At 45.7% G+C, this 23795-nt stretch overlaps 1 protein-coding gene across 1 annotated transcript in view; it reads right to left on the bottom strand.

Moving 5' to 3' along the window:
- KIAA0195 (KIAA0195 ortholog) overlaps positions 1–11866 on the bottom strand; it is a 28918-nt gene extending 17052 nt beyond the window's left edge. Inside the window, 11 exon segments of the mRNA XM_010135459.1 lie at positions 155–319; positions 939–1043; positions 2830–2886; positions 6648–6764; positions 6974–7060; positions 7370–7472; positions 8093–8244; positions 8929–9125; positions 9794–9930; positions 10938–11065; positions 11753–11866. Coding sequence (XP_010133761.1) covers positions 155–319; positions 939–1043; positions 2830–2886; positions 6648–6764; positions 6974–7060; positions 7370–7472; positions 8093–8244; positions 8929–9125; positions 9794–9930; positions 10938–11065; positions 11753–11866 — 1362 coding nt within the window.
- Between the last annotated feature and the right edge of the window lie 11929 nt (positions 11867–23795).

The raw sequence follows: 23795 nt of genomic DNA, 5'->3' as shown, positions 1-23795 counted from the left end.
CCTGTAGAAGAGATCTCATCCTCACTGCTGCTTTAATCTTTAAGCACAGGACTTCTCTACAAGGAAAGGGCCCCCTCTATAATACCACGTTGTGTGTGTCAGTCAAACTATGATTAGAGCCAACATACTACATCAGGGATTACATGTCTCTCACCTCATCTTCCATCTCAGGATGGCAGAAGGACCGTGTAGAGAGCTCATCAGTCAGATCTTCATGGCTATCGTGAGGTGGTTCCACCTTCCCACTGAAGAACAGAACAGTCTCTGGGCTGGGGTTTGGCCAGGAAAGAATCCCCTGCTTGTCTACACAGCAGAGCACCTAGAACATCCCACAACACCCCCAAGAAAGCAAAATCTCAGTGAAAACATCTCAGTTTTCATGCATGGTTGAAAATATTGCAAGCTCAATGAACGCATGGGAGGGTAGTCAAGTCTTTCCTTCACCAACCTCTCGTCTTAAGAAACTGCACCTAATGACCCTCCAATAAATCTAAGAATTCCTGGCTTTAGCACATTGATGGATGGTTTAACACCAATTTTATAACAGTACATTGCAAGACTAGGCAGGAAAACCACAAGAAGAAAGTAACTACTCGACCTAGTTCACCAGCTAGTACCTTATCAGGACCTGAATCGTCTGGTTCTTGAACAGGAGTCAAGAGGGTTATGACACCAGAGCCGGAAAATACAGACATCCTGTTAGACACCAGAGTATCTCTAACCATTTAGCCATGTTTTAGCCCGTAAATGAGCTGCTGACAGGACGAGACAGTTATAAACTCTTCTACACAGACAGGTGCCTGAAGGGTTTCTAATTCCAACACAGTGAACTAATTGTGTTAGCTTCTCCGAGCTTATGCGCGGAGAAGGATGACATGAACGATGCAAATGAAGCATCCATGTAGGGCTCCTCTTTCTGACAATCCAGCAATACTCACAGTGACAGATCCCAGACTATGGAGCAAGCTGGAAGTGAAGCTCAGAGTTGGGGATTTGCCTTTCAAAACACAGAGGAAGTGACTCCAGATACAGCGTATCATTTCCTGCCGAGGGAAGCAGAGGACATCGGCGAGTTAAAGACTCATGCAGTAGCATATGAGCGGAGAGAAGGAAAAAAGGGAGTGTGACATTACCTGCTCTCAGGTGAAACACAGTGATACACTGTAAGTTAAACATCGGTCTCCGTGGGAACCTGTTAACTGATATAGCGCTGATGTTCTCAAGGGAAAGGTATTTCTTCCCCCTCCCAGAGGATGCTAACAGACAGTCTGATTGTTGAATTGAGAATTCACTGAAACTACCTTTGTCTGTCCAAATAGTCAGGAAGGAATTCCATTATTTGGAGTGAATCAGTTGTTAGTTGCCTCAGTATTTTTTGCTAAAGTAACTCCCATCCCCTTGGATTACAGAGTTTGAGGCCTTAAGCTTATGATCACCATGCTGTCAATGGAGTCACTGTGGTGAGGTGACTTGCCCACATTTACTTACTGAGGCAGTGACAATGCTGGAAATACAGCCAAGGTGCCCTGGCTGCTCCATCGTTACAAATGAGTTGTAATCGACATGGTAATAAATGGGAAGAAGGAGATGTTTTGCAAAATAAAACTGTCAAGTTGGCACCCTTCACCTTCCATATGAAAACGTTTCAGAGAGAGTCTGGATGGCAGCAATCAAACCAAGCACCAGAGCTTTATGTTTTTCCCTGTGCACTCTGAAAGCCACAAACCCACGTTTGCGTTAATGTTTTTTTACTGCTTTTCAGCTGTTGTTCTGGAATGCTGTCACCGCAGAGCACCTCTCCCAAAGCTCCTTGGATCAACTTCCTTAGATCCTAAGGGTTAGTCCAGCCATAGGCTGAAATGCGAAACAATCAGAGCTATCGCCAGGGAGAAACAAAGCTCCTACATAAACCAGTTTCTCATAACCAAAACGTTACACAGGTAAAAAGGAAAGAAGCAGATCTTTTCAACGAGCAAGTCGCTCCCATTTAACACCTGAAAAACATCTCAGCTAAATGATGAACTGGCACAGAAAGACAACAAAATAATCAGCAAAGGAAGCGTGTGTGTGTGCATCCATGTGCATTCCGCTGTGTGTCTGGGAGCAAGGAGATAGGAGGTCTTGTAAGATCTAGGCATTTTTAATCACTCCTGGAGTCCATCTGCCTCCTTATGGAAAAGGGAATCTTAATGCCAGATTAGACAGAAAAGTGTCTTTCCTCTACCCCCTGTTTAATCTGGATGATGCAATTTATAGAGTGGCCAGATGCAGTTCCTCCCCCAGAAAAAAGTCTTCTGAATGTTTATTGCCCCAGCTTTGGAAGCATTAGTAATGTGCTTAAGCTTGGTAAGAAGCCTATGAAACACAATCAGACTTTTAAAAAGCCTGAACATCCCATGGGTCCCCCCTTCACATTTGGTCTTGGTGCTGACCACCATCCCCTTTGTTCTTTAGTTTTGGCTTGAAGAAGGTTTTTCTGGTACAAGCAATATACTTCCCTTCTTTCTGACACTCACCATAAAAAGTTATTCTGCTCCTGGAACAGGACAGAAAAAGTTGATTTCAAACCATTTGCAATATTCAGAAGAGCACAAGCGGACTCAGTATCAAGTCATCTCAATCTCTGGTCAGCAGAGCAGCATTTACATGGAAGGTGCAGGGGAAAGACATGCAACCTGCATGCACAACTTAAAGCAGCAAATGAGTGACAGTGGACAACTGACACACGTAAAAAGGGTCTAGGAACAAGCAGGAGATCAGAGAGGAAGGGAAAGGATATCATGAAGTTCTGTAGTGAGGGTGGAAGAAAACAATTCATAATAGTAGTACCTGAGAAGATACCATCTCTGTGTAGCTGCTGAGAGTGTCCTCTGAAAACTTAGCAAGCTGCAGCAAGAGAAGAGACCAGTTACTATAATTGTGCTCAGAAATGTGTCATGAGGAACATCCTTCCCTACATACGGTGCCTTCAGAGAGAAGAAAGCAGGAGCCCGGCTCTGGGAATCGCTGTTCCAAGGCAGACCCATAATTCACCAAAGCAATTAAGCCTTTAATGGCCTATGTCTTCATCTACGTGTGCAGCACAGTCAAAGTGCCTGGTGCTGTACATCACAGAAGAACACACCGTCATTACCTAAATGTCTGCAGAGAAAATAACAGCAGTTAGACCCAGAGGAGGCTCTTTCTGGAAGGTTATTTTTAGACAGAAAGAGCCAGGATTGACTGCTCTGTTTTTAAGCTATATGGGTCAGTTAAAAGAAGGGAGCTAAAAGAGGGGCTGTAAAAGCAGGTGCCTGGAACACAACGGCCACAGAGGAATGAGGCGATATGAATGGGATGTGGATAGGAAACAAAAAGAAATTACAGCAGGGCGCTGCCACGGGGCTCTTGGAATTACCCTGAGAAACAGTACTAACTCAAAATCTGTGCATCCAGCACAAAGGAATTCCACAGGAGATGTCATTTTAAAAACCGTTTAAATTGAGGTATATTCATCAGCATAAGTGAATATGGCAGTTCCATTTGTATGTGACTAAACCGACACCCCAAATAATAATGCATATATCTGGCACTTTAAAAAGGATCAGTTCAACAAAGCTGAAAAGAGCCAAGATGAATTTGTCAGAAATAATTTAAAATGAGAACTTTAATTAGGAATTGTTTAACAATATTTTACTAAAATTTTAAATAGCAACAATTCCATAGTAGAAATAAAAAAAAGTCTAGTTTTGGGTGGAAGTAAAAATAGAAGTAAAAAATAACATAAAAATAAGAAAAAGTATACCAGTAGGTTATTAAAACCAGTCCACTGCTTGCTGAAAACAGTAAAAGTGCAAACGAGTCTACAGGCAAGGCAGCCATGTTAAATAAATGTTGTTATTCCTTATTCCGTGATCTAATCACACTACATGGTAACTATGAAATATTTTCCATTCTGATGCTAGCTTCTGAAAGCAAGTATGTTTAAATTAGCAGGTTTGGACAACTTTCTGAGTGTTGCTGCTGATTTTGTACAAGGCGTGATGAAGTCCCAGTGCAATGGGAGAAAGCTAAAGTGGTACCAATGCCTAAAAAGGGTAAAGGAGAACAAAGCAAGTTTCCACAGGACCCCAGACAGATGTTGATTTCAGACAGAATAACACAGCAGCTGAGACTCCAATAAAAGAAAAGGAATAATGCAACCAGTGCCAAACACCACAACTGTAAGAGTAATAAATCTCATCAAACTATTGTGATATCTTTTTTGACAGAATGACAAATTTGACTGATGAAGAATGCTTTTGATGTAGACCACTTGGTACTTTGACTTGACAGAAAATGCTTTACAGGTTTTCTAACAAGAACTAGAGTAATACTGGAGAAATAGAGCACATATGAAATATATTAGAAATAGACGATCTCCAAATGGAACACAAACTGAGGAATTATTTGCAATAGGATGTGTCCCTGGCTCAGCCAGGGACAAATTCCGGGTATTTTGTCAACAGCCTGAAAGAAAACTAAAAAAAAACCCAACCCATTACTGACAAAGACTGTAAACTAGACAAAGTTTGGAGCAGGATTCAGTAATAAAGAGAACAGACCACTGTTACAGAGCAGTATGGATTCCTTGGTAAATAAGCCAAACCACGTATATCAACAGGCACAAAAGTGAGGCTGCACACCTAGGAGCAAAAGCGAAGGCTGGACCTACAGGAGAGGGCTCAGTCTTAAAAAGCAGTAACTCTAGGTTACAGCTGAACAAAGCCTGGCCATTTAAAGCAGTGGCTAAAAGATCTCTTTGTGGCACTAACAAGGGAACACAAGAGTAGAAAGTCCAAATTATTCTGAAATTTAGCACAAGCACAACTATTACTGGAATATTTTGTGGGTTTTGGAGATTCATAATTCTACAGTGACCTTGAAACACTGGAGAAAACTAAGAGGAAAGCCAAGAGAAAGATTAGAGGGTTGGAAATTATGCTTATAGTGACTCGAGGTGCTTAAACTGTTTACTTAACAAAAGGGACAGTAAAGGGAATGTGAGTAGCTACAACAGACCAGAAATTTGATAGACGTGCTCTTAAACCTAGGAGACAAAAGATGTACATTTTCCCAGGGCTGGAAATCAGATACCACAAAAATTCCCACTAACACAGAATACCCATTTTGAGCAGTGAAGGTAAATAATTACTGAAACAACCTATCAAAGGCAGTACAAATGTTTTCAAACCAACATCAAATTCCTTTCTAAAATGAATGCTGCTGTAGCCCAACTGTAGTAATGCAGCTTGAGCAGGGGCTCCTCTGGGGGCACTGGTTTGTGTCCTGCAGGATGTCTGACTCACCAGTCAGAAAGGTCACCTATGGCCTTGAAAAACTGGGAATCAAAGAGCTTGAACACAATGGAAGGAGGCAGAAGGTGGAGAAGAGTATCACATAGGCCAAGTGGTTGGAGAGGAAGAGAGTCTTACCTGCCACATTTTGAACAGAGTAGGGAGAGGAACAAGTGAAACAGAGAGGCCAAGAGAAGACTGCTCTAGTCAAGGGGAGAATGACCAAGGCACATCACAACAGTGGTTCTGCAGTGGCAAGGGTGGAGGATCATGTTTGAGGTGTGTCACAGAAAGAGCTGGCTGCACAGAGTGAGTTGCCTGGACAGGAAAAAGGAGAAGACAGGAAAGAACACAAGGAAGGTGTGAGTATGAGTGACAGGGTATGTCGAGAATGATAAGCAGGGCAGCCAAGGAGTTCTGGCTTTTCCCAGCCAAAGAGCAAGGTGTGAAGGGCAAGAGGAAGGTTGCAAAGACAGAAACCAAGTGATGCCAAGAATGAGTGGGAAAGATGAAGTGCAGAAAACACTGAAAAGGAATGGTGCAAATGCCACTGAGGGGTAATGTGTGTCTCCCTCACAGGACACAGGCAGCTTAGTCATGTCGACCTATAGGGAAAAGAACAGAAAACACAGACCCAGGGCCACAGAAGCCAAGGAAGAGCAAGAAGGAGGGAAAAAATTCTGTCCAAGGACAGATTTAACAGAAGTCAGCACAGAAGACAAACATAGCGCACTGCATCTCACCAAACTGCCACCAGGAGAGAACTGGAAACATCCATCAATGCGTCAGGATCACACACTCATGGCACTACCAAACTCCACTTCCCACACCAGCACAACCACCAGAAATTCCTCTCACTCTGATCCTCTGCAAAGGCCATGTCTGCAGGCGAAGTCCCAGGGTCTCAGGAAAGGGCTGTTCAGCCCACACATGTTAAAACAGAGGACTGCAGAGCACCTCATGTATCCCACTGCTTCTCAGTGGCTAAATGTTCCCTAGTTACAGCCACCGCAAGGCATTTATCTCCACGTTGAGCCCTCTGACAGATTATATTTAGCTGATCGAAAGCACATGCCTTGAAGACATTTATGGAATCACTGCAGCTTCCTATCACTTTGGGATATCTGTAGACAGCTTGAAAAAATTAAAACATTTGTTCAAGAAGAAGCCACACTGTACCCCAAGGAGAGGGCATAGCAGGGACAAGCAAAGATCCAACAAGCTTTTACAATTACGTGGACACATCTGCTGAATTCACTGTGATCACTTCAGAGAGCCCTTCTCAGCTCCTGCCCTCTTCTCTGCAATGGTTTGACATGGAGAGGTACCTACCAGCGAGGTGGATGAGGCTTTGCTCATCTGGGCCAAGACTCTGGCTTCTCCAAAGGCTGTAGCAAGAATCCACAGGACAGGAAAGAGCAAAGGAAGGATGGGTAGGACACCATTCACCTGAAAAAAACCTCTAATCAACAGCAAGCTCAGAGACAACAAGAAGTCAGACCTCTCAAATGACTGCTCCACCAAGAGCTCCTGGATCCAGCACGCACAGGGGCGTGCAGAGGATGCTGTCACAGGATGAAGCAAGTCGCTGAGGGAGGGAATTGGTCTCAGCAGTGCTCTGGGGAGGAGGCATAGTGGAGCTCAAAGCTCTCCTTTACCTGCAGCTGCAGAAGAGTGTACTGCCAGGAAGCGATTCCAGGAGCTTTGAAAATGAAGCGCACGGCATTGGTGATCAGGAAGCCAGCCTGCAATTCAGAGACAACACTGTCAGCTAACCACTACTACTTGTAGGGAAGGAGTTTTCACTGCCTTGTAACGGTCTCAGCCCTGGGAAAATCTAGAAGATGTATCTGGTCTGCTGCTGCAGTTCCTCCCTTCGCTCTCACAGCTAGATGGTTCAGCATCTTCGCTTCTCTGAACTTCCCAAAGTACATACAGAGCCAGCAACAGGAGTTAGGCCCTGGCCACAGTTTCCTGATGACAGCTGCAAATTCTTCACCTTTACGGACAAAACATGGCCATATTCAATAACAAAGGCTTGAAATTAGACCTACCAGTACAATAGGGACAGCATATTTCAGCATCACTGACTGGACAGTGAATCTCTCGTTATCCAGGGCCGTGACAGGACGTGACAAAGCCATTTCCAGACACCACCTAAAAAATGGAAAACAGCTTGAGATTTCAGCAACCAAGGCCCTAACCCTGCACTTCCCTCAGACGTAAGCCTCCTAGCAGACCCGATTAGAACGCTGAGTTCATCCTGTGCTATGAGACATGACCTTCAAAGGAGGAGCCAAGTTCTGCAGTAAGAGCATTGCACTCGCCATGGTAAATTTGCAGCGCTGTTGAGCAAAGTCCTCAGGTCTCTTTACCCACTTAACAGGAAAACTTCACCACCTCAGTGTGTACTGAAACTCCAACAGGACATCCTGATATCTGTATCTCCAGCTGACCAAAGGGTGTCAGATCACTGGTTACATCAAATGCATGAAATCTGTGACCTCCCTGCATTGTTCAAATTCGATTGGGAAGTAATGAGCTGAACAGGAACACTCAGCGTAGACGTGGTTCTATAGATTAGCCTCACCTACCAGTTCAGAAGGACAACTGAAGACAGAAAGAGACTTCCAGCATTCTCAGGCAATAGAGAAGACGCAGCACAGTATATTTGAAAACTCCTGTCCTGGACTGGCAAATCTCATTCTTTGCTGACACAGGGCAGCAACAAGGCCATAGACAAGCTGTGCGGGCATTGTGCATGCTAGTTAACCCACCTGACATTATCGATTATTGGGGTCTTCAAAACACGGAAGAGACGATACAGCTGAGGGTTCTGAGGGCCCTTCTTCACTTCTCCTCTTGGGGAGGGTGGAGGTGAGAAAGGTGGAAACAGATCTCCTGGCTCGAGAACTATGTGCTCGTCATCCTAGAAAAGAAGTCAGAGGGCCCAAAAGCTGCACAGTCAGGGCCTCAGTGGAATCCTGCAAGGGACTGGAGGATCCAACAGGATCCCGCCCACTGCGGGTCAAACACAATATGTGTTTGACACCATTCCCTCTCTCAAGCCTCAAAAATCATTAGCTAAACTAGCTAAAAGGAAACACATTGTTCAAGCACATCTGGTTATTTCATAAAAATCAGCATTTGGAGTGAAAGTTACAACAAAAACAACAAAGGTAAACTTCAAGCTTTAAACTGTTTCCAATCTTTTTCAAGCAGCAGAATCTGTGCATAGATCTTGTAATTGATTTGTTAATTTACTTCTACCCCAGGTATTTTATATGATCTTATAACAAATCATCCTGCTGGATAGATTCATTCCACTTATATTTAGCAGCACATTACAATTTCCCCTTGACCTGGAAGAGATGGAGATACGGTGCTTTGGTATCACATTAGTGTCTCCTGTCCACTGGGTTTGGGAGTTCCCACAGAAGGTGCAGGGTGTCTAATGAAGCACCGTCCTTGACCAAACTGGAGTTTCAAGCTATTTTCAAGCTCAGAAGAAGTCAAACACTCCAATAATCTGTACACTGGGAATTACAGTATTAGCAAGCAAATTCTGGGAAATACATCATTAGAGGCCAGGGAAATAAGACAAGCAAGTTACCTTAATCCCTCTCAGAGAAGCAAATGACTCCTGGCCTGGCCTCAAAGCAATGACATCTCCTTCTACCAACAGGCTCACAGGCAGATTGACAAGATGCCCATCTCTGTAGGCCCAGTGAAGGGACCAGGATGGGGCATAAGGCATGTGAAGGTCAGGGTACATGGAGTCTGGCCATTTCACCTCTTTGCCAAGTGTATCTGAAAGCACAAAGTGTGGAAGAAGTGATAACAACCCTGGAGGGGGCAATCATACCTCGATTTACACTTGTAGTGGCTATAGGTCCTCCAGTGCAAAGCTCGGTCCATTCCCATGATCTTTTATCATCTCTCTTTCTCTTTGATGGCTTTTCCCCTCTCTCTCAATCCAGTATTAACCATTAAACTAGACATTTTATAACCTTAAATACATACTAATACAATGGAAAAGCTAAAGGCTGTTCTTAAACTACCACTCTGAAACGAGCTGCTTCCTCAGGTTCAAAAGCTCCTGTTGAGACAATGCTCTTGCACAGCAATTTATCTCCTTCTGCTCCGTGTTGTGGTACAACCCCACATATGCCTCCCTCATCTGCTACAAGGCAGATATTTTTGTAAGATACCAAGGATTCATATAATTACACAGAAGCACAGACATAACAGACGCCCACCTGATAACACACAGATTGGAAGCACGTGGCCACCCAACGGCTCAGAATCACTGTCCCACAGGACAGGCGCAACCAGGGGACAATTCTCACAGCCTGCTTCCATGTAACATGGGAAGGCTAGTAAGCTAAATTAGTGAGGTAAGTGATCAGGTTTGGAGACAAATCCATGGGGAGGAAAACACAAATGCAAATGAGAAAGACAGATGAACGAGACCTCACCATTTATCTTATCAATGATGGTCTGAAGCCTCCTCTCCACCTCTCTGCACTTCAGCCTCTCCTGACGCCCAATCATGAAGAGATCCAGGAGGAGAAGGAGGAAGAGTGCCAGTGCATTAACTATCTCAGCACCTTGGCTTTGCATAGCAAAACAAAAAAAAGCAGGAAGTAGATGAGGTTTGAGTAAACACTGTCAGCCACCCACAGAGATTAATACACACCTACACGGTTGTTTATTCCTACATCCCACAGACTTATGGCTAAAAAAGAAAAGCAGGGGAGCAATAGCCACACCTCTTCTATAAAATAATGCCATCAGAGAAGTCTGAAAGGACCTGTTTCAATTAAAAAATACCCCCACGAATACAGTCAAGGCATGCTATAGTGCATGTGACAGCACAGTAACTCCTGTGAGCAACTGTCGTGCTTTTGCTGGGACAGACTCCCAGGCCAGCCATGGTGTGGAGGCCATTAGCAGTTTGGAGTCAGCCAGGGCAGCTGCCTGAGCTGGCTACAGGTGTATCCCATCCCAGAAACCTCAGTATAAAGGGAGAAGTTTGACGAGGGTAAAGACTTCTTCTGAACCCTGGAGGGACTGACTTACCGTTCTGCTCCTGAGGACTGCTTTCCTGTTTATGCAACTGCTGTGCATTCACTGGGCTGAGTATAACTTTATATGCTTTATATTGGTATTAGTTTTGCTGTTTCATTAAATCTCTTTTCATTTCAACTCATGGGTGTCCTCCCTGATCCTCATTCTGAGCTGAGGAGGGGTCACTGGGTGATAGAGCAACTGCTGTAGTTAAACTCCAGATGCAGGCTAAACGTAGGCAGCTCCTAATCTCTCCAGTTTCAAAATCCTTCCTAACTATGATAATGCCTTAGGATTTTTCATGATCTAGGAATGCTGTAGAAAAAAATCTCAATCTCTCCATAGGACACTCTGGGGGTCTATCAGAAGTAGAATTCAGTTGGCTTAAGTTTTGTGAAAGGGACAGGAACGGAATTACCAGTGTGAGTACACTACTGGCTAGATGTCTAGACAGAATGAAGGACTACGCTGTTAGGCCAGCCATACACAGTGGCAAGATGATATACAACTACCACCTTGCTTCAGTTAACCAGCACGGGGTGTTCTGCTTACCTCCCCTGCGGCTGGCTCCCATAGCAGCACAGCAGCAACAGCACTGCCAGAAGCATCAGAGTTGCACCAGGCCAGTGGAAGCAGGAGCAACGGTTACCATGGTACAGAAAACTGCTCCTCCACACCTCCTACGGAAGGAGAGCAGCAGACAGTCAGCATTTGTGAACTTCAGAGCCAGACGTGGGAAAAAGCAGAGTGAGAAAGGCTGAAGGTAGCAGCTGAAATCCAGGGTGAACACAGCTCTGCAAAACCCCTGAACATGATGCAGTGTCCCAGATCAGTTATGTGAACGCAACAGCACACCGGTTGCTCAGCTGGAGAGTCTGGGTGAACACTCTGCTTTACTCTTGCTTGGGAGAATGAAAAGGCTTTCACGCCAGGCTGCCCCATTGTCACTAACCAAGCGAGGAGCACTTTTAAGTACTGTGCATAAACCCTAGTGCTTTGTATTCAATACACACACCCCCAGACAAACGTGGGGAATGAAGGGAGACTGTTGAGCTTCACAGCTTTCTCTCCACCTGATACGGGCCTCCCCCTAGGCATACTGCCAGGAGTGGCTCTTGAAGCCATTAGGCCCCTCCCAGGTGAAGTTAAGCTCCTGTAGAGCCTCATCATCATCCAGGAGACAAGTGCCGAGAGAAACATACCCTTAGGTCGATTCCTTGCTTTGATCCCAAGGACTTCAGCATTTCTAGACCTGGACACTTTGCAGCAGCAGTCACGAAGGGAATGCTGCCAACTTTTGTTTAATCTTCAGCTTTACTTTGAAAAGAGGAGACTGAGTGCCCAACTTGTGCTGTTTGGTGCCTCACCTTCCACGAAGTCACTTTCTTCCGTTCCTTCTGATGCCCCTCCAGCAGTACTGACAGCTGGTCTCTCAGGATCGTGAGGGCTTTCTTTGTGGTAAGGCCCAAACTTGAGGTCATCTCATCCTGAGGTGCCAGAAGAACAACTGTTTAGTGCTTTCCTATTTTCTTTTTTGGCTTTTTCCTGGTTGCTGACTGAGCACCCTACTGTGAATGCTCTGCACTCATCATCACCAGCCTGACTCTCCATTTTCCTGAAATCATCTTCCCTCCTGTGAACTTTAGACTGCTGGCTGGAATTCAAGCACTTAGATAATATCAGGTAAACAAAGCGGTCCTGACTGTGCTGGATAAATACTTTATCAAAGCACAATACCAAGTCATTTCTGTGAAATGAGATTCTAATCAGCAGAGGGTGAGGACAATACGCAGGGACACTGCTCAGCTCCAAGGTTATACACAAGCTTGAGCAGGTATCAGCTTGTAGAGGCAATAAAACCCAGTTATGGTACAATTTTAATGATACAGGATGGATTTTGGTAACAGTAATAACACTAATTAGTAGAACATCTGCAATTCTAAACAAGAGGGGTCTGATTTCCACAGCTGCTTGTTACAAACCCTGCTGCTGTGGCTACTTTGACTCAGAATCCCCCCAGATTTAAGTGCTAGCCCATGGCTCAGTTCAGGAGGAGACACTATTCCAGTAACACCTCTTCCTTTTACAAGAGAAAGCACTAGAGTTTTAAGTGCTGAATTATAGGAACATCTGAGGGAGGCGTTTAGATGTAACGGAAGCACACCGAGTCCAGAGCACTGCCCCAGCACTGGTCAGCAAAGAGGCAGCAGCCTGAAAGGACGCAACCCAAGAGCGTGCCATCTGCAGAATGCTGCCATAGGGTACTGACAAGGAAGCAGTTTGCATTTCTGGGAAAACGCTTGCATTTCTGGGGCAAGAACACAAGCACCATTTTCATTCAAATTACAAGGACTGCTGCAAGGTTCTGAGGGTGCAAGATCACTGAAAGTGGGTCACCAAGGAAAAGAAGGCTGATGTCCCCGAGAGGGCTGCAGGAGCTACCAGGGAACTGGTCAAGAAAAGCTCTCATTTGCATTTCATGTTTAAATACAAACACCCTGAGGGTGTTCAGCATATAGGACATCCTGCATATCAGAAATGCTCAGGTGTACCACACTGTTTACAGAGGACAGAACTATTGAACACAAAGCAGGCAGGAAGCTTCTCCCTCCAGTCCCCACTAGTGTGGCACAGCTCAGGCAGCAGCTGCAGCTTTTCCTGCTGTTGGAGTCCCCAATTCTTCCAGCTCTGCCAAACCGACCGTGGTCTCACAAGCTGCACCAGCACTGCTCTTCAGGAGCTGATGCACCCAACTCTGCAAGGGCAGCTCAGCTCTGATCTCTGCTTCTCTTCCTGTTCCTTAAATGAGTGGTTTTGTGATGAACATTTACTGGAAACAAATCTCAGACTCATTCGCATTGATGGTCCAATCCAAAATGGGAACGGAAGCATCAAGGAATAGCAGACAAACGCTCTTAAACCACCATCTACCACACAAACATTTCCCACCTATCAGAGGCAATTTCAAAGAGCAAATTCTAGCCAGGCTAAGTCTAGCAATGCCGCTTTAGCTGCGCTTTTATAGAACTAAAAATAATCCTGCTGTAGTTCTTGTTCTCTGTGTCAGTTTTAGGAACAGAGGAAGCAGTTCTGTGGTGTTCTTGGAAGCAGCCCAGGTAACATCAGCACAGGACTAAGCACCGGAGTCTCTCAAAGACTCCCAGAGGAGAAGATGGCAGGAGCGCAGCTGGCAGCAGGCGTGCTGCTGCACCACGGGAGTGCTGCAAGCTGGAGCGACAGAGAGCAATGCCCAGCAAGTGACAAAGAGGTTTCTCTCTCTCTGCTGACTGTTAGGGGCATAGCAAAGCACCCACATTAACCCTCATCCTCTCCAACACAGTGAAACCAGAGAGAGATAAAACACAGAGAGGGACTTTAACTGAAAGGCAAAGTCTGCTTAGACACCGCGCTGGTTCCAATGGGTACATTGAGCGCTACAGAAGAAACGAGAGGAAAGCTGCACTTCATGCCAACATCTCGTACAGTCACACGCTGTCTGGAAAGAGAAACTGCCACATCACAGCATGCAGTGAGCAGAAAAAGACAGCAAATTCAGAGGTAATCCAAAAGGTTCCTGGAATGCACATGCACCTGCTCCAGTCTTTACACAGGAGTTACTGCTGTGCCGCAGTATCAGTCCAGGTAACGAGGCAAGGGCAGCCACGAAGGAAGGTGCCATAGCAAGAGAGAAAGGGCAAGTGCAGAGTGGGCAGGGTTGGGGAAGAAGGGCAGGAAGGGCAGGGATTGTTAAACACCCATCCTGACACTTAAACATGGAGTATTCGGCAAAGCAGGCAGAGCCAGCCTGGTACACAAGCACTGCCATAGTGTGAGCGCGAGGCTGCCTGGGGTGACTCGGATAACCTGCTGCCAGCGAGCATCCAGGGAGGGTGCTAGGAACCACAGAATGAAAAGCACTGCCATAGTGTGAGCGCGAGGCTGCCTGGGGTGACTCGGATAACCTGCTGCCAGCGAGCATCCAGGGAGGGTGCTGGGAACCACAGAATGAAAGAGAAGAGCCACCCTGAGCGCCTGGCAAGGGGCAGCTCGAGGTTTTTGCAACAAGAGCTGCCCTGCTAAGTCCTCAACTGCTAATGAGGCATTTTCCAAATGCCCTGAAGTAGACCTTTGTATATGGCAAGCCTAGGCTCTTCAGCTGTCCCAGGGGGGATCTTTCCAACCTTTCATCAGCTGCAAGTGCTCTTCCTGCCTCAAAACAGGAGGTTAGCACCCCAGGGTGAAGAAGCCATTCACAGGAGGTGTCAGTTCATTAGTATAAACCTCAACGGTCACATCTTTGCTTTGGAAAGTTACATTCAAAGAGTAATCCACTAATTTTCAGGTCAAAACAAACCCAGCAAGACACCTTCTTACCCTCTGCCTTTAGCAGAGGGATTCCTCTGAAGAATAAAACAAAAAAAAAACCTAAAACAGACATTAGATAGCAGGATACAGTAAAAGCAAACCCCTGATGACTATCAGAGGGCATTTTAAAAGGCTCATGCCTAAAGAGAAAAAGTCCTGACGAGAAAATGAGCAGTTGCTTCCTCCTTTACCCCGAGAGGCTGGAGAGCACAGGGCCCTCTAAGTGCACTTAGTGCTCCTCTGGAGCTGACCCCTGCCCCGGCTATCACAGCCTTAGTCCGAAAGGCGTGACTGAGGCCAGGCAAACACAGGGCGGCTGCACCCTCTGCCTTGTGGACAATACCACGGCTCCCAAGGACTGTAATCTGCAGCATGGCTTTTAGAGGAAAACACACAGTGCAGGAGATGGCTTTTGTGCATGTGATTTTTACCTTCTGGAGCGAATGAATGTGCTGAGGCAGGGACTGGATGAGAAGATGAAAAGATGCGTGAATTTCTCCACTTTCAGTAAATATCGTACCTATTAAATTACTGCTTAGCTTGCCTGCAAACACGACAGAAAGGCAACCTGAGCTAGATCTAACAAATGCACAGGTTTAGGAGCTGGCTTGGCTCTTCAGGAAGGAGACAAGAAGCAGCATAGAGCAAGGAGACAGGGAGCCACAGAACTGTACTGTACTTTGCCTGGTCCTCTGAACTGGCCCTCCATCCTTTGACAGGGCAAATTACTTGGCAGATACCCCATAATTCAGGAGTCTGTTTAAATCTGTAGCCTTGCCTGGCTCACAGCAAAAAGGTTTCCTGTGCCTTCCTCAAGGGTTGCAGGACCATTTTCAGACTGATAGGTAGAAAAAGAGTGGTTATCTTCTGGTTTTTCCTCCCACTACATGAAGCTGTTCCTGAGCTTCACCACCTACTCTTGTCTGCTTCCCACAGCCCACCTTCATCCTCACTTGAAATCACCACTGGTTCCTGAACTCTCCTAAAATTCTCATCCTGTTCTTTTCACACAGAACCAGTCAAGAATGTCTTAAGTTTACTAACTAGTCTCGCGCTCTCTGCTATCCAATAGAAGACAGAGGTTTTGCTCCTTCCTTCAAAAGGAACAAGCAGAGGTCAGAATGTACAGCTGAGGAAGGGACACAATATTAGTATAATTAGGTCCTCTTACACGCTCGTACAGCCATTACACATCCATAGCAGCATATTTATTTGTTGTACCAGTAGATGTTGATATACTATGTGGTGCACATGTGCCAATTTTTTTTTTTAATAATACTGGAGCACAAATATATTCTTTGCTTTAGAGAGAGAAGCGGCTTGAGTCATCCTCCACCCTCTGTGGATCCAGCCTCTTGCACAATAAGAGCTTCTCCCCCAAGCCTGTTGAACGTAACTGCCTTTACAAAGACTGTTTAAAGAAATAAGGGGATAGGGGATAGAAAATTTGCTAGAAGCTTCAATTTTCATAGACTGCAGATCCACCCCTCTGATTCAGAGAGTATGGAAAACCCCTACGAGGCAGCTGTCAGACTGCTTCCCTCTTTCCAGGCTGTACACACTAAGCCCCATTTTTTTTTTTTTTTTTTGCATTTCTACTCAATTGTTTTTCAGATTCAAACAGTTGGAGGTGGGAAACTGGGCAGCAGAATGTTCTTCCTTTTCTGAGAGCTATTTTGCATTCCTCAGCAGAAAAAGGCACTTTTTAATTTAACAATGACATTTTGCAGGCTAAAAATCTACTTCAGGGATTACACCTCCTGAAATATAAGTATTATCCACAGCTTTAAAAACACATGAAAAGGAGTAACTCCACCACGTATATTTGCATTTAGTACTGCAAGTCAGATTGTTGCTTAGGATAAGGCACAATATGACACTTAGTGAGGTTTTTCTGGGTCTCATCAGAGAGGATGGCAGACATCGTACACACGACAGCACACAATTTCTTGGGGCAACGTTTCCTACAGCAGGCTGGCACCAGGGAGGGATTTATTCTTGTTCTCAAGCAAATCCGACATCAGCATGCTACAGCTCTGTCCAACCACGGCTGCTCAGCTGGTGCTCAGGCTGCCTGAAACGGCCTATCTGTGCTACAGAACCATCCACATGTAGCCAGCACAGACAATCTATAGGTCACTCTGGCAGAAGTTCCTCTTCACTACCTACATCCTTGGTCCTGATTATGGTTTTTTCTTTCCTAGCGCTCACCTGGCAACTTTTCAGAAGAGGTCTGATCCCTGGTACGTAACAGAAGTGCTTCTCTAGTGACGCAGGCCTCATGAAGCCTCCACCCTGAAACGGGATGATCTTTTGATTAAGTCTCTGTCAAGACAGCTGGATTCCCTTCCTCCTCCTGCCACATATTTTTGCATGTCTGTGTGAAAATCAGATGCTCCTCTGTGCCTCAGTTTCTCATCTCTATAATGGCACCACCAACTCCTTACCAACTGTAGTCATTGTGAAGATTATAATATTCACTAACCCACCTGAACACTACTGGAAAACACAGGAAAAAGAAATATGTGGTGAAATCTGCACAGTTCAGGCAGCTCCATCAAGCTGATCATGGCTCTGGGGGGACCACTGTCTTTAAAACTGGGTATGCTGGGAAAAGCACCAGAAGACACAACAGACACAGCTATTAAACTTGGTTTAAATGCCACCTGACATGAGCTTGGCAGCCGCAGCTCAGCTGTTGGTGGTCTCAAATCAAATGAAACGAGCAAAGTCTTCAGCACAGAGGTGCCCAAATTAATGGACAGAGAATTAGTCAACAACTGTCTCCTTCCTCCATCTGCAGCAACACTGTGAAAGGCAGCCCAGACCTCCCCCTGCTCCTGGACAAAAGAGCCCCTACAGTTTGGTAACTGGATGTTGGCAGGAGCTCCAGCATGGACACTGATTTTGAGTCTTCTCACAGCTCATCACTAAGAGGGCCTGCAGATTCACACTGTGAAGAGACACGGCTGCAGGAGCACAGATCTCTGAGCCATCTGGCCAGAGCAACGCTAACCTGCCATCTGAATCACCACTGCATTTTGGAGTGAACAGAGTCCATTTTAATCCAGACACTGACACTCATGTTTTATGCCCTGCATAAAGCACAGAGTAAGATGCCAACAGGCACGATTAACCTTTCTACACGGGTAAGGCAAAGCCCAGCACTTTGCTTCTCCCTCAACTAGCAGCAGCTCAATGGCAGAGGAGGAGGCGATCGCTCCCCAGGCAACAGCCCAGTTTTGAATTCCTCAGCCTGTCTTTTCGGTCCTGTTTGCAGCAGCAATTCTCCAGATATAGTTACCTGCCCCACCTGACTGCTGGCAGGATGAGGCAGTGTTTATGCAGTGCTTTGAAGCTCTCCTGTACCCCACAATTATCAAGCTTTAATTACTGCAATCTATCCAGTTACATTATTCCTCCCGGTTCAGAGAGCAGTTAGGGGTCCGTATTTATTCCAGCTTCAACACACAGCATACTGCTTTATGCCAATGCAGAGCTGACTCCAGAGGATGCTAATCCCCTCCCAGGGGGCAGCAATGCTCAGAAATCCACAGAACTTCAGCACATCTTTCATCCTCCCACCAGCTTCCTTTCTTCCCATCCCCACTTCTTCAGCTGAAGACTTTGGGGACTAAAACTATGGTATAGCCTAGCAGGTGCACTGCAATGCACGTTTCGAAGGGATAAGGAGGTTCAAGTTACAGATCAAAGCCCATAGAAGAAACAGACAAATTTAAGCCATGAGGCAGAAGGGCGGCAAAGCAGGAATCAGCAGCTAAAATCATGTTTGGCCCCTCCTGTTGGTTCTAGGGTTAAATATGCCATTGACAACAGAGCTTCTTTCCTCCTCACCTCCACCAAAAAGCCATTCTCTAGCTAAAATCATTATTCACTGCTTCAAGTCCTGCCATAACCTCTCTCCCCAAAACTGCAAAGCTCTTCACGCACCAGCACATCAGGCGGGATGCAGGTTGGGGAGGGAGACAGGGAAAGCCATTTTGAATTGAAATGTTAAGGGAGAGAAACTTACTTTGCAGCATTTGCCTTGGTGGGGGATCCAGAGATCGGCCTGCTTGAAGAGCATCTGGGCTAAATTCCTGTGGCACTTCCCCAGCAACTTGCACTGCTGCTGCCCTCCAAAAATGAGAGCGCAAAGAGGGAGAGGGAGCAAGACTGTGCAGAGCCCAGTGCTGCAGAGAATGAGACAGAAGCAGCAGAGTGAAGCACCAGTCTGCTGATTAATTCAGCCTGTTTCCAGTCACGCTGCAGATCCAGCAAGGAGGCGGTGGATGGGGGTGGGGGATGAGGGAGAGAAAGGGGAGGGAAAAAGGCAGAGAGAAGAAAGTTTGCCCAGGATAGCACCAGATGTCTGTAAGAATGGATCATTCATCAGATGGAACCGATGCAGCCAGAATGCCTGGGTTCCCTGCCTGTAGAGACGCACGTGCATGCACAGTAAAGGTTGATGCTGACAGACGGGGGGCTGTGGAAAAGCAGATGGCAAATTAGACAGGACAAAGTGCTATAAAATATATTACAGGGGAAGGTACACCTGAGCAGGCAAGGAAAACACGCTCAATCGAGACAGGGAGACCCGGGAGTACTAACTCCTCTACGTAAGTCCAGGAGAGTCTTCTAGATGTCTCCACAGCTTTGGATTCAAGCTCAATTTAAACATATAAGCATTTGCTATTTAAAAGGTTGAGACGGTGACAGGTCCTGTCTGAAGTGTTCACTCCCTCTTGTTGACAAAGAAAGCAGCAAAAGCCCCTTTCAGCATTCAATATTCCTACATCTTGAACCACACAATCTAAACTGAAAGGGACACGCAAATTCTTCATAGCCATGTGCCAGTGCCTGGGAGTCCCTGTTTACCAACCCCTGGGCAGCGGCACAGAGAAGGCAAAGGATTAGTGTAGACAGGGAAGGGCTGGGTAGAACAACAGGTAATGGCATAAAAAGGGGCTTTGGAAGAGGAATGAGAAGGAATAAGCCTTCTCTCTCATTCTCATCTTTTACAGGAATGCTTCCTTCTCATCCTTGAAGAGAGGCACCTTTATAAGCAGGTTTTTATATAGCTCCTACTTCAGTGCTGTCCTAATTCTGTCTGGGGCTTCCCAGTTCTGCAGAACAATCACTAAACCAATTACTTTCATTCCACACAGAAAGGGGTAAGGAACTGGCCCAGCCAAGAACCACGTCAACAGCCTGCCGAGGATCACAGCTGGCTGGCCCAGAACGGAACAGACGGACACTGCAAAGGCTTCCAGTCTCAGCATATCACATAGCTCTGAAGATGACACACAGGTGTCAGGACTTGTCTACCCTCCCTGGCCAAGCCCTTCACTTCCTTTCCTTCCCTGAAATTCAGATGCCTAAACAGGCACAGCCCATTTTCTGTGTCTAAAGCCAGCAGTGCAGAGATGAAGAGGTCTCGATATTCACAGGAAACCCAGTGCAGGGTCTAGTTATCATCTCTGTGTTGGCACTGAGTTACACATCGGTATGTAACCTCACAAAGCTCTTGGAACCAATGTCAAAAGGAAGCAGACACTGCATTTAATGTAACTTCAGGAGAAAGCAGGGGAAGAAAGAGGCAAGACATCCTTCATCTTTCTGTAGGGCATTTTGTTTCCTAGACAACAATTCTAAACTGCAGAGAGGAACGAAATGTCCTAATGGCACAATTTTTCCTTCCTTTCTCCTTTCCTGCTAAGAAACTACTCACCTACTCCCTTCAATACAGAGAAGAAAGGAGAAAAAAGAAAGTGTCAACAACTGGGGGTAAGAATGGACAAACCCTGACACAACACACATGTAACCCACCCCCCCCACCCCCCACCCCTTTTCCTCATGCTTGCTGATCTGCTTACCATGGCTCTGCACCTTCTGGAGACTCAAATGGATGTGAATAAAACAACCTGCTGGTGACAGTGCAATACTAGGAATAACCCTTGTGCTTCCTGCAGTTAAGAGGTCCTAACACAACATTCCTCCAGCGCAAAAACTCCAGCTTTGGTCATGAACAGAAATGGAGATGGATCAAATTGCCTCTGGAATATCCCACTGTTGAGAGACCTTGCTCTAAAGTGTGTTGCATGGGGCAGTAATTTGCACTACGCAGCTTCCTTCGATATCAGCTGCTATCATATATTGCATCTGGACAGGAGTTTGTGCATTAAATAACCAAATGAAAGAGCAGAGGCTGTAAGCTTGAGATCTGCAGATAAAACTGGGGCTTGAAATAAAAGGCTGAGTATAAAGGCAGGGACTCAGACCCATACAAAAACTGCAGCACAGATGAAAGGCGCCTGTGAAAATTGGATCAGTTCATAAAAAAGCCTTTGGAAGAAGAGCTGAGGTTTTAGAGAACAGAAGGGAATAAAAACCAGAAATATAGTTACTGGCAAGGTGAGAAGAGGCTGCTTTTCGGTCCAAAGGTAGGACCACAGCTTTTGTCGGGCATCCTGGAACAAGGCAGCCCAGGACCAACAGTAGCTGGGCAATGTGAGTACAGCACAGGCTCCCGGAGCACACTCCGGGCTCTGGCCAGGTGGCACAGAGCTGTATCCAGGCTGCAGCCAAGACACAGCTCAGTTGTTATTGGTAACTGTGGCATGATGATGTCAATAACTTTTAACAGTTGTGTTGCTGCCAACACAGCCTACATCTGAAGCAACACAAACTTGTGAGCCTCACGCTATCCTGTGGCAATCAGTGCTGCTGTCTGTCTTGGGACATGCTGGCTAAGTCTTGGAGCAGAGACTCTGGCACCTTCCACAAGTATTAAATTCACTTCAGAAATATACAGAAAATTAAAAGTCAGGAGAAGAAGGGAAAGAACAAGGTATCAGCACACTTAAATTAAGAAGGTTTTGGCACTTCTCCTAAAACATTCTCTGCCATTCTCTGCCCTTCTCTGCAGTGTCTAGCTTCTGGCAAAAATGGGAAGGCAGCTGACAGTACACCTGACAAAGTCTCATCCTCAGCCTCTTCTGACAGCGGAACTCTATTAGCTGACTGGAGCCAGAGGACGAGTCTCTCATCTTCTGCGTGACAGACGTCTGTGCTGCAGCAGTGCTCTGAGCACGTCTTCTCTTCCAGGAGTACCAACTCTTCATTGCACACATATATTCGAGCAAAGAGATTGCTTTCAGCCAGATTTGAGACTGATGTTTTCACTTGGGTTCATTTTATTTTTAGCATTTTAAAATAAACCTAGCACATCAAATTTACTATTGAGGTTATGTAGCAGGTTAATTTGTTCCCTTATCAACATGTATGTGTCCAATTTCTTCATTCTCCTTGGAAAGGAAGATGGATTCTACCTTAAAGGGGATGAAAAAAAGTTCTGTGATAGTGAAAAAAAAAAAAAATAGCAGCAAACTCCTTAGCACCAAATAATATACTGCTAAGAAGAATAAAACTGTAGTCTTTCCCCAGAATCCAAACAAAGTAGAGTGTAAATGCAGCCGTATGCATCGATTTTTATAAAATCCTATTGAAAAGAGTGTGATGACCTCTTCACTTTTACTCCCCATTCAGAAAGGAGGGAGAAAAAACTTCAGGAAGGCAGGAGAAGAGACTAGGACTTCACACCACCATGATTCTCCCTGCAATCTGCTTGCACGGGCCCCTTTCCTAACAGGCCTTCTAAGGGTCTGTGACAATCCTGCCCGCACCGCTGCCTTTCCAGCAGTTCGATATGTGTTGTAGAGTGAAGAATGGCATATGAGAGAGAGAGATGAGCCAAAGACAGTGACCTACACTGAAAGCGTCCCCGCTGTGCTCTGCCGTGGCTGCAGAGATGCCAGTGCTGGGGCTCTCGGATCCTACACAGAACACACCCCTGTACCGAACGGTAACTGTGTCATTCTTTAAAATGATCAGTACCAGATTAGCCCATGATGTCATTAACAAGAGAATAAGAGATCATCCTCCTCACTGGAATATACCTTCCATACAGCAATTTGAGATCAAACAACACAGCTCAAACATATCCTCCAAGCACACCAGAAGCCAGAGGTTCAGGCATGAGCAAGCCCAGCCCTTCCTGGCCTAGCAGACCGCAGAACAGAAACCCCAGCAGATAAGATGTCTAGGAGGCAAGTGCCAATGCAAAAAACTGAGTATCTTTTGTCACTTACACTGACGCAGTAATCTCCTACAGCAGATGTGAGTCTACGTGATTATTTAACAGGTACTTTGCACTAATGAACAAAACCACTTCTTGATGCTGGAAGCACTGTAAAAGAAGCAGCAAAAAAGGGATGCAGCGTAACCGAGAGATGGCAAACAAGATCTGGCAGACAAAGCTTACAGTGTGGCGGAGAGAGGGACACCAAAAAGGAAGGACAAAAATGTTCTCTTACCAGAACCAGCTGAGAGTTTGGTGTGTACAATGTTCTCCCCTGGTCTGAAAATGCCTGTCCCATATCTGACTGGGATCCACAATAAGGAGCAGTTCACTTTTTTGGGTGGGAAAGACATTTAATACCTAGGTGGCTGCTGAAACATGGCTAAAACACAAGTGACCAGCGGACTACTCACTAAAAGTGATGAAAATCATTTCATTTTTGGGAAGCAGTAACACATGCCAGGTTTGCAGTCTCCTGTCAGCCACAGCAGATATGCCTTTTTAGCTTCTACAGCAGTTATTCATGAAGATGTCTCGCTCTTCTTTTTCCTTTGAAACTCAAAGCGTGGCAAGATACCAAGAGACGGATTGCCCCTCCAGACAATACCTAGACTTATCTGGCACATTCTAAACCAGATCCAGAAATACTCTCCTGCAGCACTCCCTAGAAAGACATGTAATTGCCGAAGAAACACATATATTTATCATCAGAAAAACTGGCCTAGGATTACTTGACTACCCTTACTTTAAAAATCTTCTCAGTGAATTAACCTCTTGAATAAAGCCAAGCTCAGTGTCCAGGGGACTGAAGCCCTACCTTAAACCTCAAGAAAGACGCAGCATATGTGACGGCATATACTTCACCTCACAGTGCCTCAGTCCCAGCCCCCAGAGGACCTACCCAC

This window comes from Buceros rhinoceros, unplaced genomic scaffold, assembly GCF_000710305.1.
Source record: "Buceros rhinoceros silvestris isolate BGI_N320 unplaced genomic scaffold, ASM71030v1 scaffold10884, whole genome shotgun sequence".
In the NCBI taxonomy this organism is placed as follows: Eukaryota; Metazoa; Chordata; class Aves; order Bucerotiformes; family Bucerotidae; genus Buceros; species Buceros rhinoceros.
Note: the sequence above shows the minus strand (reverse complement) of the source record. Positions and strands in the feature narration are given on the sequence as shown.